We start from the raw sequence: 15,816 nt of genomic DNA, 5'->3' as shown, positions 1-15,816 counted from the left end.
AAACATTATAACTCGGTTACATTCTCAAAAAGACCCTAGGTTGCATTTTGGCGAGAGTTACGGTTGGAGTGAAAAGTGAACGCCTCAAAACAGCTGATCAGTTTAAGCAAGAGAGTGAGAGTTGGAAGAAGGTTAGAAGGCTTCCTGAATTTACGCTGAGCTATATTTGTTTGACCAATACATTTCCATACATAATTCAAGCATTTGAGCTTTGAATGGAGAGCAATAATTGTTCTTCAATCAAATACAACAGATTTTAGCCTTAGGCCCAAGGCATTACTGACGGAAATAAACTATGATAACACAACTGTGTATCAAATACAGTCTGTGTATTTGAAGACCTGTCAATCATTTTGTGAGTGACATCAGGTTCTAAGGTCTATTGTAATGTGGCTTTCTTTACATCTATGTCCATGGTTGTTTTTGTTTAGCATGACAAATTCGTTCATGACAAACTTATTATGTCATGAGTACCAAATTTACTAAGAATTTAACTAGTTTCATAAATGCAGTTATTTAAAGAAAAATTGTTTGACATTTTGGACTTTGTGAAAGTCTAAGGATAGAAGGTGCTATACATTGTACAGAATGTAAAGCCCTCTGACTCTTGTGATTTTGGGCTGATTGATTTGACGTGATTTTAATATTCCCAACACAAATTTGAAATGCATTGCGTGATATTCCTAAAATGTGGTCTTCAAAAAAGGGGTTGTCCAGGCAGACACAGAGAGGATTTCTCTTTACCGTCTAATTATCCATGACCCAAACCAGTCAATGCTCCATAAAAGCTGGTCTGTGCTTATTCCTTCTGCTTGCTTCAGCACACACTGCACCCAGGGCTGGGCGATATAGAGAAAATCAAATATCACAATATTCTTGACCAAATACCTCGATATCAATATTGCGACGATATCGTATAGTTTGTATTGGTGCTTTAACTAAATGTTATTTACACAATGAGATTTAGGATAAATACTCTCCAGAAATTATATAACAACTTAGTGGGTAAAGGTAAATGATAGAACAGCTGGAACAGTCTGGTAAGTTCAGAAAATGACATCACTTTACTGTATTGCAGCCTTTAAAACCAGGTAAAGACAACCATATTACGATATATTGTACATATTGGGATATCGATACAACATCGATATACTGCTCCTCACTCCTGCATCTCCTGGCACCCTTCAAAAGTTTGAGACACAATCCATCGATTGGAAATTGTTTGCCAGACCAGCTTTAAAAGCTCCACTGACTTTTGTCACATTAGATTGTTTTGTTCACCCGCCTCAGAGTTTAATTATGCTTATAATTACTGGACAAGCAAACCCCCATCACTTTCTTAAACACACATACACACACAGACAGACAGGCCGAGTTGCAGTCATGTTTTCTCTCTCTCTCTCTCTCTCTCAACAGGGCTGTGGCTTCAGCCACTCGTGGTATCTGTCAGTGTTCAGCGTGCTGTGCTGCCTGGGCATCATCCTGTGTCTGTTCACCTCCGTGGCTGTGGAGTGGACCGGCCTCAAAGTGGCCAAGGAGCTCCACCACGACCTGCTCAACAAGATCATCCTGGCCCCCATGAGGTCCGGCACCCTCTGTGTGTGTGTGTGTGTGTGTGTGTGTGTGTGTGTGTGTGTGTGTGTGTGTGTGTGTGTGTGTGTGTGTTTGTGTGTGTGTGTGTTTGTGTGTGTATAGGTTCGCTGCAGCTCTGCCTTGTGACGTGTGAAAGAGAGAAATACGTGTGCTCGCTGATAGCGTTTGTGTGTGCAGAAACAGATCATTTAAACATGAAAATGCAGTTAAAAGCACCTTTTTACGCCCCATTACTCAAGCTACCATCTGCTTTCTTTACACAAAACCTAGGAGACATCACTTACATTAGGACGCTTGCATAACACACTTGCATGTACTGTACATACGCTCCCTTACGCAGCTAAATAAACAGATGGATTTCACATGAAATCATTAATTAAACCAGCTAACCCTAACCAGCTGACTGCACAGCATGTCTAAGCAGATTCATGTTGAATAATATTGTCTTATTGTCAACATGTGGAAAGCTCTAAAATATATATATGGCTAGTAACTAAGGCTTTAGTATAATTTAAAAAGTATACAATTTTAATCAACAATAAAAATCATTAATTCCTTCATTCAACTTCATCCTGAGGGTAATTTCTTTTAATTTTTTTAATTACGTTTTTCACCTCCAGGCTGTTTGAGACGACTCCGCTCGGCAGCATCCTCAACAGGTTTTCCACAGACACGAACACAATCGACCAGCACATCCCCACCACCCTGGAGTGCCTCTCCCGCTCCACCTTGCTGTGTGTGTCCGCTCTGGGCGTCATCTGCTACGTGACCCCCGTCTTTCTCATCGCCCTCCTGCCACTGGCCGTCACCTGCTACTTCATCCAGAAATACTTCCGGGTGGCCTCCAGGTGAGTCGGATATCACGCACCTGTTGTTCTCTGCATGTTTTCATCAGATGTAATTGGGGCTGTAGCTGCCATTGAGGACACCCCCCCAAGCCATGTTCAATGTGAGGGTCTTGCATGATCTGAGGAATCTACATACTACAATAACACAACAATAACACAGCATGGGTTTTTAAAGGCTGAGTCTGGTATTGTTTTTTGACACAACATTTTTTGTTCCAAAATAGTAACATTTGAATAAAGTAAGAGGTAGTAAGCATTTTTCCACCATAATAATATATTCCTGGGAATTTGGAGAAGGCTATGAAACGGCATTTAGATTATGATATATACTGTATATTTAACCCTTGAGTTGTCTTCCCATCAACCAATCGTGTTTTGGCTCTTTTTCTGATGTTTTTGGTGTTTTTTCCCACGCTTTTTTTTTTTAAATTCATAGAAAAAGTTTTACGACATTATACAAAAACAATTTCTCGTATTTTTCAGTGCTTTTTATCTTTTTTTTTTGTAATTTCTTCCGAGGTCTTGGTAACTTTTTTAAATGCCATAAAATTCAATAAAAAAACCAAAATTTGGAGAAAGTAGTCTTAAGTTTACCTGAAGAACATTGTATGGCATCCATGTTAGTTTTAGGCAAATTGGTTGAAAGAAAGCCAAGTTCCTGATTTTGAAAGTAAATGGACCTGAGGACAACACAAGGGTTAATGAAAATAAAACTGAACAGTTAAATAAAGATAATGTTGGCAAAAATGATTTGAGCTGAGACAGAGTAGATTAGAGGAAGCAGATTCCCCATAATGCACAGACTGATTGAAGGTAAATATAATTGCATTAATCAAAGATAAAGTTCTGACAGGATGTGACATTTGTCCTTTTCTCCCTGTATTTTTAGTGCTTAATTTCTCGTAAATAATGAACATATGGTCAAATTCATCAACCCCCAGTTTTGGCCATCAGTCTAATGCGAGTGGCTGCCCATGACTTTCACTGTCACAGTGAAGCCAGTGAAATCATTTTTCATTTGATTCAGGTGTCCTCTGAACCTGTCCCACTGTCCCCCCGCAGTTATGCTGTCCTCGCCACTCCGACCTTACGATCTTTGATATTATTCGAACTTTGCTTCAGTTGATATTTCCCCCTCCACTGTGTCCTCTGTCTTCTGGTCAGGGACCTGCAGCAGTTGGAGGACAGCACCCAGCTCCCTTTACTCTGCCACTTCTCTGAGACAGTGGAAGGTCTCCCCACTATAAGGGCCCTCAGGTAATTATTACTAACAGGTCCAACAGCCTTTTTATTTATTTCTTTTGCGTCGGAACCTGTGGCCGCTGCGTTGAGGAATAAACCTCTATATATTGGTGAGCCAACCAGGGGCCTCAGGTCAAACTGTCTTAAAGCAACACTATGGTCCTCCTACAGGTTGTCTCATTGGAACTACAGCCGAAGAGGGAAACGTTGCATAGTATTGCTTTAAGTGAATGAGCCATGTTTAGTAGTACAACGTTGTTCAAGAGGGATATAAATTCAAATGTTTTTGTTACTTCACTGTGTGCAGAGTGATGCATGATGTGTCAACACTAGACAGCTGTTTTCACATTAACCTGCTGAAGGGGATCAAGGGGAAACATTAAACACACACACACACTGATTTTTTTTTATGAGAGAGGAGTAGATGCACTTTTTTGTTGAAAAATCACGTCAGACACAAAAATTACTCAAAGCAGAATGTCATTATTTTTGTCCTCCAACATGTCCAGAGTGTTTCAAAACTTTTATTTTTTACATTTTATATTTATTATATTTCTTTCCCCAATTTAGAATAAAGTTTTGTGTTCTGCCCTTACTATATGTAACTGTATTTTTTGCATTTTAAACTATATTGACAACACATTCTTTTAGGTTTTAATAATAAAGAATGTATCTGATTTATATAGAAAAAAAACTAAAATCTGGACTAAAATTGTAGTTTAACCCTTTTTTTTAAATATATATTTCATAAAGGGGAAAAAATACTCAAAGCAGAATGTCCTTATTTTTTGTCTTCCAACATGTCCAGAGTGTTGTGTATGTTGTGCATATAGTCTGTAGTCTGTGTGTTGTTGAAATGCTTACCTTAATTCAAAAATCTTATTTTCAATGACTAAATTTCCTTTCAAATGATCATGTCCATAACAATTCATTTAAAATTGTGTAATTATTATTTCACTTACTGTAATGATAATAATATATCTATCATGTGAATCTAAAGTCAAGTGTAGTTAGGTCATTAGTTAATGTTGTCACTGAGCCATTCACACTGCAAAATTTAATTAATTTCAAAAGTATTTAGCAATGTAGTATAGCACCAAATCATACAAACACAGTGCAGAGTGGTTTACATAGAAAGAAAATGAAATAGCAAAAACGTGCAAATTAACAGAGACATGCAGAAAATGCTTGAGTGAAAATAGCAGTAACAAGTTGGTGGACTCTCAGAACATAAGAGCACAAATGAGACGTGTCTTTTTCCATCGGCAGGTATGAGCCCAGGTTCAGACAGAGGTTACTGCAGTTCACCGACGCCAACAACATCGCCTCTCTCTTTCTCACAGCAGCCAACCGTTGGCTGGAGGTCCGCATGGTAATGACCCGCCCCCTGTTCAGTGCTTTAACGTGCAGATCAGTCCTGTTTAGTGTTTGTCAGACAGCAGCTGGCTCACATTCTTGTTAATGTTGCTGGCTCCCTCTGTTGGGATCCTGAAAAACAGAATATTTAATGGCTTTAATAACGTAACATTCTATGTTCATGTGCTGTTTTATCTATCGACTCATTTAGCAGCGTAGGAGATAATGGTGTTTATGGATTTATGTGCACAGATGCAAAAGAAAACACTAGCAACATGGCTGTTTTTTGTGTGCGTGTTGACAACAATTCAATTTTATTTTCAGTATTAATTCATAAGAGTTATATTGAGACACTTTACAGATAGAGTAGGTCTACACTCTATAATTTACAAGGACCCAACATTTCTATTAGTTCCCTCCAGAGCAAGCAACAGTGCGACAGTGGCGAGGAAAAACTCCTTTTAGGTAGAAACCTGGGACAGACCCAGGCTCTTGGTAGGCGGTGTCTGACGGAGCCGATTGGGGTTAGAATGAATAGCTGAACAAGCTGAAGAAATTTATTATATTTACCTTCTAGAATTATTCAGCCATGCGTTATCTCCCTGCTGTAAAGTTGTCATGGTCTCTTTCTGCAGGAGTATATTGGAGCCTGTGTGGTGTTGGTGGCAGCTGTAGCCTCCATCACCAACTCTCTCTACAACCAGCTGTCCACCGGTCTGGTGGGGCTGGGACTGACGTACGCCCTCATGGTGAGACATTGTGTGTAGGAGTTTTATGGCTTGTTTACCTGCACTCTCCAAGACAGGTGGTTATCACGTTTATGATGCAAATTGTGTATATTCTACATGATTACCAAACCTTTCAAAACTTATATTTTTCCCCTAAGTTTTGTGTTCTGCCTTTACCATATGTAACTATAATTTTCGCGTTTTAAACTATATTAACAACACATTATTTTAAACTTAGACTTCTCTTTATTAATCCTTTTGGGATGACTGCCACAAGGAAATTGAAATTTCAAGCATACGTTTTTAGCAAGAAGAACACAGTATAGAGAGAAAAAGAGGAAGACGGTATTAACAGTAATAATAACAATAAAAACCTTTGGCTATAAAAAAGATATAAAAATACATTTAACATTAATTATGGTTTTAACAATAAAGAATGTATCTGATTAACACATATTAAAAAAAACTAAAATCTGGACTAAAATTGTAGTTTAACCATTTTTTTTTTTTTTTTTTTAATATTTCATAATGGGAAATAAATCCAACTGAAAATATGTCTAAACAGTGTAAACTGTAATTAATTCATATAAACTACATAGTACAAGATGTTTGTAAAACTGTGAAGCATCTTTCTCAAAATATCACTAGTGTCCAGTGAAATCTATACGTCTCCAAATCAAATGAACTGAATGATGTCACATAGACAAACATGTTGGACTATCTGGCAAATGCATTCCAAAGCTAATGAAGTGTGTGCCTGTGACATTCACCCATCTTGTGTCTACTCCCCCGCCCCTCCCCCTTCTCTCCTGCCTGCGTGTATCAGGTGTCCAACTACATGAACTGGATGGTGCGTAACCTGGCCGACATGGAGGTGCAGCTTGGCTCAGTCAAAAGGATCAACGGCCTGCTCAAAACTGAACCAGAGAATTACGAGGGACTGCTCAGTGAGTGCAGCAACACAGTCACAGTTAATTTAAACCTTTCAACAGGTGCACAAAAAAAGATCATATCTTATAACATCATGTGTGATGTTTAAGTGTTTTTTTTATTTACTTTACAGTTAGCCTACATTTACTTCACAGTCATCTTTGTCAACCCAAGGGTTATCATAATGCTCACAAGAAATCTATCTACCTGTATCTTTATCCTACTTTTATCCAAACATTATACATCCTAGTAATCTATTTTACATGAAGCTTATCTTTCAGCCAGAAGTGACTTTGCAAAGAGGCCAGTGTCTTTTTAAATTTAAAAAGCATTAATGATAAATATATACATTATAGAAAAATTAAAAAAATGTAGAGATAACAATTATTAAGGGTTAAAAAGTTGCAAGCTAAAATCCACTGATGTTTCTGTGTCGCGCTCAGCTTCGTCTCAGGTCCCTGACGGCTGGCCCCGAGAGGGAGAGATCAAGATCCAGAACCTGAGTGTCCGATACGACGCCACGCTGAAGCCTGTGCTCAAAAATGTGAACGCACACATCAACCCTGGCCAGAAGGTATCCAAACTGAGGAAACCTGTGCAAACAAAACGCAAATGCCAGACAACATGTTACATGACGGATGATTAAGGCGCGTTGGTTTTTTAGGTGGGGATCTGTGGCAGGACAGGCAGCGGCAAATCATCTTTCTCCTTGGCCTTCTTCCGCATGGTGGACATGTTTGAGGGTACAGTAAAACAACATCAACGCTTTAACTTAATCATAGTAATGTGAAATGTACTCAGCTCCTATGGCGCCATTGTTCATTTCTAAGAAACACGGCAATGTATAAAAGGCTCCATTACGATTGTGTCACAACCACGCAACTTACTGTAGAGGAATTACCGTATAGTACAGGGTAAGCTCGCAGACTTACATTACTTGGACTTACATTAGCTGTTTAGGTTTAATTGCTAATGTTAACTAGCATGTTAGTTAGCAATAATTAGCCTGTGCCTATGTTAACATATATCCACGCTCTCTATCTCTGCAAAATTGGGAATGATTTAATTTCTCTTGGGACAGCTACCAGAAGACTTACAACTCTCTGTCCAGAGCAACAGGATCTGTTGGTATATTTCTTTAACTGTCTGTGTTTGAAAACCATAATGTTTCTCTCATGGGTGGGCCAAATTCTCTAGGCAGGCAAAGCAGAGAAAGGGGAGGTAACCTTGCTCCTTATGACGTCATAATGGGCAAGATTCCAGATCGGTCCATCTGAGATTTCATTTTCTCAAAGGCAGAGCAGGATTATCAGGGCTCAGTTTACACCTATCACCATTTCCATAGGCAGGCTGGGGGAACTCATATTAATGTTAAAAAACCTCATAAAGGGCGACCAGATAGCTGTCCTGACCAGATCTTCAGCTGTCCTGTCAAAAATAAAAAGCTGAAAATGGCCCAAAAATATCTTTAAAAAAGAAAACCTCATAAAGTGAAATTGCCATGCCATGGGACCTTTTTAAAGGACGTTCTAACAAGAAAAGACTGCTCTTTGTAATGAAGTCTATGTGTGATGTGATTGCTTGGGATTCCTGATCTGCGTTTCTCTCCCAGGGAAGATTGTGATTGATGACATCGACATCTCCAAGCTGCCTCTGCAGACCCTCAGGTCCCGCTTGTCCATTATCCTCCAAGACCCCATCCTGTTCAGCGGCGCCATCCGGTACGATGAGTTTTCACTTCGCCATCTGTTTCACCCGCAGGACGACTCGTCACAGCGGTTTAGATTTGGAGATACTGACAATGGGGTTTCAGTAGAAGAGAGAAAACACTGAACATTTCCAGTAACAGGACCAATTGGCAAACTGTGACCCACTTTAATGACACTTATCGGAAGCATGAGTAGAGCTGAGGGTTTGTAGATAAGAGGACATTCCTCTGAAAACTCAGATGGAGAGGTTTATTTTTAGACCTCAGTGGCAGTGACCATAAAAAAGCTTTATCATGGTGATACATTAATACTTGGGTATGAGCAAGCATATGTGTTTGTGTGTGTGTAGGTTCAACCTAGACCCAGAGATGAAGGCTACAGATGAGATGCTCTGGGAAGCTCTGGAGATCGCTCAGCTGAAGCCTGTTGTTAAATCCCTTCCAGGAGGCCTGGGTGAGTAAAGCCCCGCGCGTGCAGCTGCACAGAGCTCTGTTCGCTTGTTGATATAAAGTTCATATCATCACATCAATCATATTGAACATCTTGCGTGTCCAAATTGCACGAACTTCAACACTGCATGTCCCCAGCAATACAACCACCAAGTGTAAGGTTGATTGCATGAACGGTTCTTGAGATATGCAAAGGAGACACAAACAGACTTTAGTTAGACTTTAGAGTTAGGTGTGTGTGTGTGACATCTTTTGCACGTCTGTCTGTATACTGTTTATTGATCCCCTGTGGAGAAATTACAATTTACACTCTGTTAGTAGTCACTACACACACATTCTCAGGACCTAATCATGCACAAATGGAGAGATGTCAGAGTGAGTGGGCTGCCAGCTGGACCAGTGCCCTGGGGGGAGGGGGGGCACCTGGCAGTACCCAGTAGGTAAAGTGGCATTTCTCCAAGTCACACTCCATAATTTGGTCTGTATGTGGACTTGAACTAGCAATCCTCCGGTTCTCAACCCAACTCCCTACGGACTGAGCCACTGCCACCCAAAGATCGGACTGCTTGATCGAAACACAAGAGCATGAATCTTTGAACTCCCTTTCTGAGCTGTATCCAGTGTGTAGCTGCTCGGTCCTGCACAGTTGTACAGGCACATTCTTCTTAGCTCCCTTCAGGTTGCAGTTCTGACACACTAGACCTGATAGTTGCAGACTGCAGCAGTCTCACCATCAGATCAGATAATAACTGAGTGCCCGTGTTCCTCTTCAAAAGGCGTAAGAAACGTACATGATGAATGCTTGGTATGCTGATTCATGGGGCCTCCTCTCTGCAAGGTGCCTAACTTTAGCTGCTGTTGGTTTGCAGTTTGTCACTTAGCTCTTGTCTAAGTGTCTGTCATCCTCTACTACACTTCCTTATAAAATGAACCACTCTCTACACTGCTGGAATAATAGACTGCAGCTGCTCATCTCACCTGATGGATTTCTGCTGCTGTGTGTCTGTGTGTGTGTTTAACTACATTCGTGGGGTCCAAAAACCGGGAATACAATATACTTGTGGGGTCCGGACAGCTTTGTGGGGCCAAAAAGCTGGACCCCACAACTTTTAAAAGGCTGTTTGAGGGTTAAGACTTAGTTGTAGGGTTAGGGTTAGAATTAAGTTCTGGTTAGGGTGAGGGTAAGGGTTAAGGTTAGGCGTTTAGTTGGGATGGTTAGGGTAAGGGGCTAGGGAATGCTTTATGTCAATGACAGGTCCCCACAAAGATAGTGAGACGCACTAAGTGTGTGTGTGTGTCTGTGTGTGTGTGTGTGTGTGATGTTTCAACTGAGCTACTTGCTGCATTGATTGGAGCCAGATATTGATCTGTAACCCAAGGGTTAATGGCCAATTCATTTTGCCCTTTAATTAAGTTGAAGTAGCAGCAGAGTCAATGTAGAGTCTTGTGTTGCAAGAATATAAAGCAGAACAGTTAAAGTAAACTTAAAAATGAATGTTTTACTTCATCATTCAGTTTACTTATTTAATGCTAAACACTAAAATATAACTTTTTATTTTCTCATGTCTATGTATAGAATTTTATTTAAAAATATTCACCATACCTCACCCCTTGTGTCATACAAAACCTTCAATTTCAGTGGTCATACCTCTCTCTTTCCCCTTGGTTCCTGACTATTTCTGTTCTATTTAACTGCCCGATAAAGATGGAAAAATGCCCCCCCAAAAATAAAGAGAAATCTTAAAAACAACTCTAAAGTGAAAGAATGCTGGAGACCAGTTTCCCAAGCATTGTTTTATGACTCGGCCTCATTGCTTACACAGATGGGAATGGAAAATCCATAACATGTTGATGTGTATAGACGTTTATGGCCATTTACCTTTGCAATCTTTAGCTAAAATAATAATAATAATAACTTTTATTTATATACTGACTTTCAAAAAACCCAATGACACGTTACAGAATGACTGTGGCTCAGCTAAAGGAGGTTGTAGGTTGTTGTTTTTCAGGAGGTTTTTTTTCCAGGGATGTATATATCTGCAGGATATCTGCAGGATATCTGCGGGGGGGGGGGTTCCAGATGAATGGGGCTGCAACACTAAAGGCTCTGTCTCCAAAGGTACAAAGCATGAATGATGGTCCCTGCCACAGAGTCAGAGAGTGATGTCTGGAGATGCTTTGTAGATGGACAAAAAGGCTGATTTGGTGATGGATTTGATGTCTAATAATAGCATAATGTACCAATGAAATGTTACATAAAAAGCAGTCCCTGATCTAAAATCTGTATATGAACATAATAATGTAAACAAATGAATATTTATGTATTTTTTCCCCTTTCAGACGCCATGGTGACGGAGGGAGGAGAGAACTTCAGCCAGGGTCAGAGACAGCTGTTCTGTCTGGCCAGAGCCTTCGTCAGGAAGAGCAGCATCCTCATCATGGACGAAGCCACCGCGTCCATAGACATGGCGACGGTCAGTGTTTCGGGTACCCGAGCAGTGGGAGATGGTAGGAAATAACTCTGAGCCCGAGGGGAGTCAGTGGTCTTACTTAAGACCCTCTCCTGAATGATCGGTCACAAAGAGCGACGTTTCTAGCTCACAATAGCGCGGCTGCACCGGCCTCGGGGACCCACGGCCGACTGTTTAATCAGGCACACAAAGACAAGGAACAAGAGGGGTGGAGTTTGATAAAGGGGTTACCAGTATGGAGGAACATGTTACATGTTTTTAAATGGCTCGTTATTTTTGTCTTCCATGTGTACTTTTGTTTCTGTCCTTGCTTTTCTGTAAACATGAAAGTATGTCAACTTCCTCTGCCTCTGCCCTCACAGGAGAGCATCCTGCAGAAAGTGGTGATGACTGCTTTTGCTGACCGAACAGTGGTTACTATAGCAGTGAGTATCCCCCCCCCCCACACACACACAAACACACACTGTGCCAGGCATTTACAGTAATGCATGCAGCTATCCCATTTCCCCCTGAGAGCGCTGACCTTCGTCCTGCACTGCTGATGCAGATCTTGTAAAGTAATGCAAAGCTACAAACAGCTGCAGCGTGGAAAGACACTCCGTCTAACTCCTTCAGAAGGAGTGTGCTCAAAATTAGAAAAGGTAAGAGAGAAAAGTGGTGGAGGGCAAATCAGAGCAAATGCCAGACTATCTTAATAATTTTGCCTGTGGATTCTTAACCCTTGTGTTGTGGGTTTTTTTTTTCAGCTTTGGGCACTTTTTATTTGTTATAGTTTTGTTGCTTTTTTCAACGTTTTTGGCACTTTTTTTATATCTTTGTTCCTTTTTTGTGGTTTTGTTTGACTGATTATTACTTGTAATCTTTTCAACATTCTTTTATTTTGGAGTTTAAGAAGCAGAAATAGGCTATAAAATGGAATAAAACACCCAAAATCCAATGAACGTAGTGAACTGAGCCTTAATTTTACTTGAAAAGAGCATGATCTAGACACTTTTTTGAAAATGAGTCAAATTTGACCCGAAGACAGGAGGGTTAAGGTTATTTTATGATAATCAAAAGAACATCCACGAACGTTAAAATGTCATAACTCTTCACATTAGATATCTTAGATGAACAAATAAAAAAGGAGGGCGACCTGTGAGGACTTAAAAAGCTACTGTAACCTCTGGTATTTACTGGGGAGGAACATTTTGCTGAACTAAAAACCTTCTAAGTAAGACTTTATAATAATGGTACATGAATTATCATGAATTCATTCATGTAGTACTTCATGAACTTTCAGCAATGTAACAGGATTAATAGTATCTCATGACTTAATGCTGGGACAAAACAGTAATTAATGCATCAATTAAAGTATTTTCAGATTTATTAATGAGGTCCATGCCTTCTTCATAAAAACCAACTAGTCCCAACAGTTTACATATTTTCTTAAAAAAATGTATTTCTTGTTATCATACTTAACTAAAGATTACTTCTTCATTACACCATCACCTTCAAATAAAGTGCTGACCTGGTCCATCTTTAACTTTGATAAATGGGATATTTTAACGGTGGCATACAATTAAATGTTCAAGTTTATTGTCATACAGAGTACAGAGTACCACAACAATGAAATACAATATGCCTTTTGCACTCTCTCAGCACCAGTCATCAGCAACAGTTATAAATAACATAAATAGCATCCAGCATAAACATCCAAAATAACCAAGCACAGTAGACATAGTGACTAAGTGACTAAGTTCAGACCACAGCCCTCCGTCCTGCTGTGCCATCGTTCAGTAACCTTATTACCTGGGGGTAAGAACCATCCCTAAAACGTGATGTGTGCGTTGGGATGCTCTGGAAACGTCTCCCTGATGGAAGGTGGGAAAAGAGGTTGTGTGCAGGATGACTAGAATCCCCCATAATACCTAGTGCATACTTATTACTGTGTTTCCAGTAAATATGTTGCAGCGGTTCAAGTAGAACGCCGATGATTTTAGATGCAGTTTTGACCTCTGTCAGAAGATTAAGGTCATGTAAATTAGCCCTGCCAAACCACACTACAATGTTGCCTGTCAATATCCTCTCAACGGTAAACGTTCTGTAGAATATTAAGGGGCATACCATATTTCTGCAGACACCTCAGAAAATAAAGCCTCTGATGTTCTTAGTGGCACGCCTGATATGAAACGACCATGTGAAGGAGTCTGACACATGGATGTCAAAGAATTTTAACGTGTTGACAATTCCAACTGGAGAGTTGTTACCATAGACAGGTGTATGTGTGAGTTTGTTTTTCCTGAAATCTATGATGACCGTCTTAGTTTTCCCCACATTAAGGGACAGATTATTTCTGCGGCACCACATGATCAAGTAACTCACCTCATCCCTGTAGGATGTGTCATTATTGTGTCAATGAGTCCTATCACAGTAGTATCGCCTGCAAATTTCACAATACTGTTAGTGGGATGTTTTGCAATACAGTCATAGGTGTAGAGACTATATAATAGAGGACTGAGACAGGAGCCTTGAGGTGCTCCGGTGTTTACCACTATAGAGGCTGAGTATGTAGTGCCAACTCTAACAGTCTGGGGTGGCCTGTTAGAAAATCCAGTATCCACCTGCAGATGGAATTGCATAGGCCCAGGTCTAACAGCTTAGGTATTAAAACTGAAGGTCTGATGGTAATAAAGGCACAGCTATAATCAACAAAAAGCATCCTGACATCCCTGTCCTCTAGGTGTTGACACACAGTATGTAAAGCCAAGGATACGGCATCATCCACAGCTCTATTTGATCTAAATGCAAACTGTAACGGATCAATGAAGACAGAAATGCTGTTGTTGATAAATGCCTTCAACGTAAGCTGTTCATAACACTTCATAATCCCAGAAGTCAATGCTACAGGCCTAAAATCATTCATACATGTTGTTTGCTTAGGCACAGCAACTATGATTGATTTTTTTCAAACAATTCGGAACCACACAAAGAAAGAGTGACAAGTTAAAAATGTCAATGAAAACAGAGGAAAGTTGGCCTTAACATCAGCCCCAGCAGCCTTCACTATTTTCACAGATTAAAACAAATGTTTAAGAATTAAAGGAGTGGGTTTATTATCCTGAGGTCACTGCATTGGCACAAAATAGATGCGTTCGTATAGTTGCTTTATTCACAACAACATAAGGCAAGCAGTAATGCCTGAGAACAATGCAAGGTAGGATATTAATGAATTTCCATTTTTACTGACATCAAAGTGTCTGAACACAAATGTCTTGACATTTAGATTTGATTTGAGGGGGTCACAAAGGAGATTGGGGCATTGGCCACCATTAATCATATCTTATATATGAATGTTAAAGATGAACCAGGTCAGCACGTTATTTGAAGGGCCCCAAACATGAAGTAATGAAGTAGTAGTGTTCATCAAGTCAGTTTCTTTAGCCTGTCACTTTAACTACAGATGTACTTATGAAGAAGACATGATAATCATTAATAACTCAGAAGTTATGATTCAAATACCTCAATTGATGCATGAATTACAGTATTGTTGCTGCAGCCTTAGTCATGAATGAGATACTATTAATCATGGTACATTACTGATAGTTCAGTATTACATGAATGTAATAAATAAAGTTAATAAAGAATTTGATTATTCATGTGCCATTAATTATTATAAAGTGTTACCAGACTTATTTAGTGTCAATGTGGTGACCGGTGTTCTCCCCCCCCCCCCACACACAGCATCGCGTCCACACCATCCTGAACGCCGACCTGGTGATTGTAATGAAGCGGGGGATCATCCTGGAGTACGACAGGCCCGAGGTCCTGTTGGACAAGGACGACAGCGTCTTCACGTCCTTCGTTCGAGCCGACAAGTAGCACAAGAGGAGAGGAAGGATGCATTAGAGGAAGCCATTCAAAGTGCAATTGTCCCATGGAATATATTCCTTTTTATTTTTTAATCATGTATAATATTTGTACATAAAAATAGTTATTTCTTTGTTAATAAAAAAGAAATGATCATTTACATGTTTTTTTTTTGGTTGGGGTGGTTTTGGAAAAGAACTGGGATGATGATAATGTGGAGTTGTTTTGTGCTTGTGTCTGTGAGACCTTATGCCGTGTACAAAAACATGAGCGGATCGCAGGACTGCACAATGCTGTCGAGCAAGACAAGGCGAAGAGCCAGAACCAGCACAGTGATAATCTTCATGTACTCAGAGTGTGAGAGGGGGATGAGCGGCTGTGCCTTTTGCAGACAGGACTGCCATGTGACAAGTTATACGGATGCCAGAGGAGCACAGTGGCCTATAACCTCAAGTTTCCATGGGTGGTTTGAAAAGAAGAATGAGTCCAACATATTTCAAAAACAGGACTGGATGTCAATTAAAAGACTAATTATTCTTCCTGTGTGTAAACAGCCCACTTTCTATTCATTTAAAGGGACTTTATAGCACCCTGAGGCTGATTTACTGTATAGTGCCCTATATTTAACCCATAATAAGCTG

At 40.0% G+C, this 15,816-nt stretch overlaps 1 protein-coding gene across 7 annotated transcripts in view; it reads left to right on the top strand.

Annotated features, from left to right (window-relative positions):
- abcc8 (ATP-binding cassette, sub-family C (CFTR/MRP), member 8) overlaps window positions 1–15,816 on the top strand; it is an 89,319-nt gene that overhangs the window by 55,988 nt on the left and 17,515 nt on the right. For 6 of the 7 annotated variants that reach the window (XM_032522508.1, XM_032522512.1, XM_032522513.1 and 3 more), the window contains 13 exons: window positions 1,417–1,583; window positions 2,214–2,441; window positions 3,606–3,698; window positions 4,953–5,055; window positions 5,675–5,788; window positions 6,594–6,714; window positions 7,141–7,271; window positions 7,362–7,440; window positions 8,310–8,418; window positions 8,756–8,859; window positions 11,196–11,329; window positions 11,689–11,751; window positions 15,050–15,434. In XM_032522508.1, coding sequence (XP_032378399.1) covers window positions 1,417–1,583; window positions 2,214–2,441; window positions 3,606–3,698; window positions 4,953–5,055; window positions 5,675–5,788; window positions 6,594–6,714; window positions 7,141–7,271; window positions 7,362–7,440; window positions 8,310–8,418; window positions 8,756–8,859; window positions 11,196–11,329; window positions 11,689–11,751; window positions 15,050–15,187 — 1,584 coding nt within the window. In that variant the 3' untranslated portion in view covers window positions 15,188–15,434. Of the gene's footprint in view, window positions 1–1,416; window positions 1,584–2,213; window positions 2,442–3,605; window positions 3,699–4,952; window positions 5,056–5,674; window positions 5,789–6,593; window positions 6,715–7,140; window positions 7,272–7,361; window positions 7,441–8,309; window positions 8,419–8,755; window positions 8,860–11,195; window positions 11,330–11,688; window positions 11,752–15,049; window positions 15,435–15,816 lie in introns of those variants that run through there. The other variant, XM_032522509.1, reaches the window with a different exon arrangement.

The sequence above is a fragment of the Etheostoma spectabile genome, chromosome 8 (genome assembly GCF_008692095.1).
Source record: "Etheostoma spectabile isolate EspeVRDwgs_2016 chromosome 8, UIUC_Espe_1.0, whole genome shotgun sequence".
In the NCBI taxonomy this organism is placed as follows: domain Eukaryota; kingdom Metazoa; phylum Chordata; class Actinopteri; order Perciformes; family Percidae; genus Etheostoma; species Etheostoma spectabile.
Note: the sequence above shows the minus strand (reverse complement) of the source record. Positions and strands in the feature narration are given on the sequence as shown.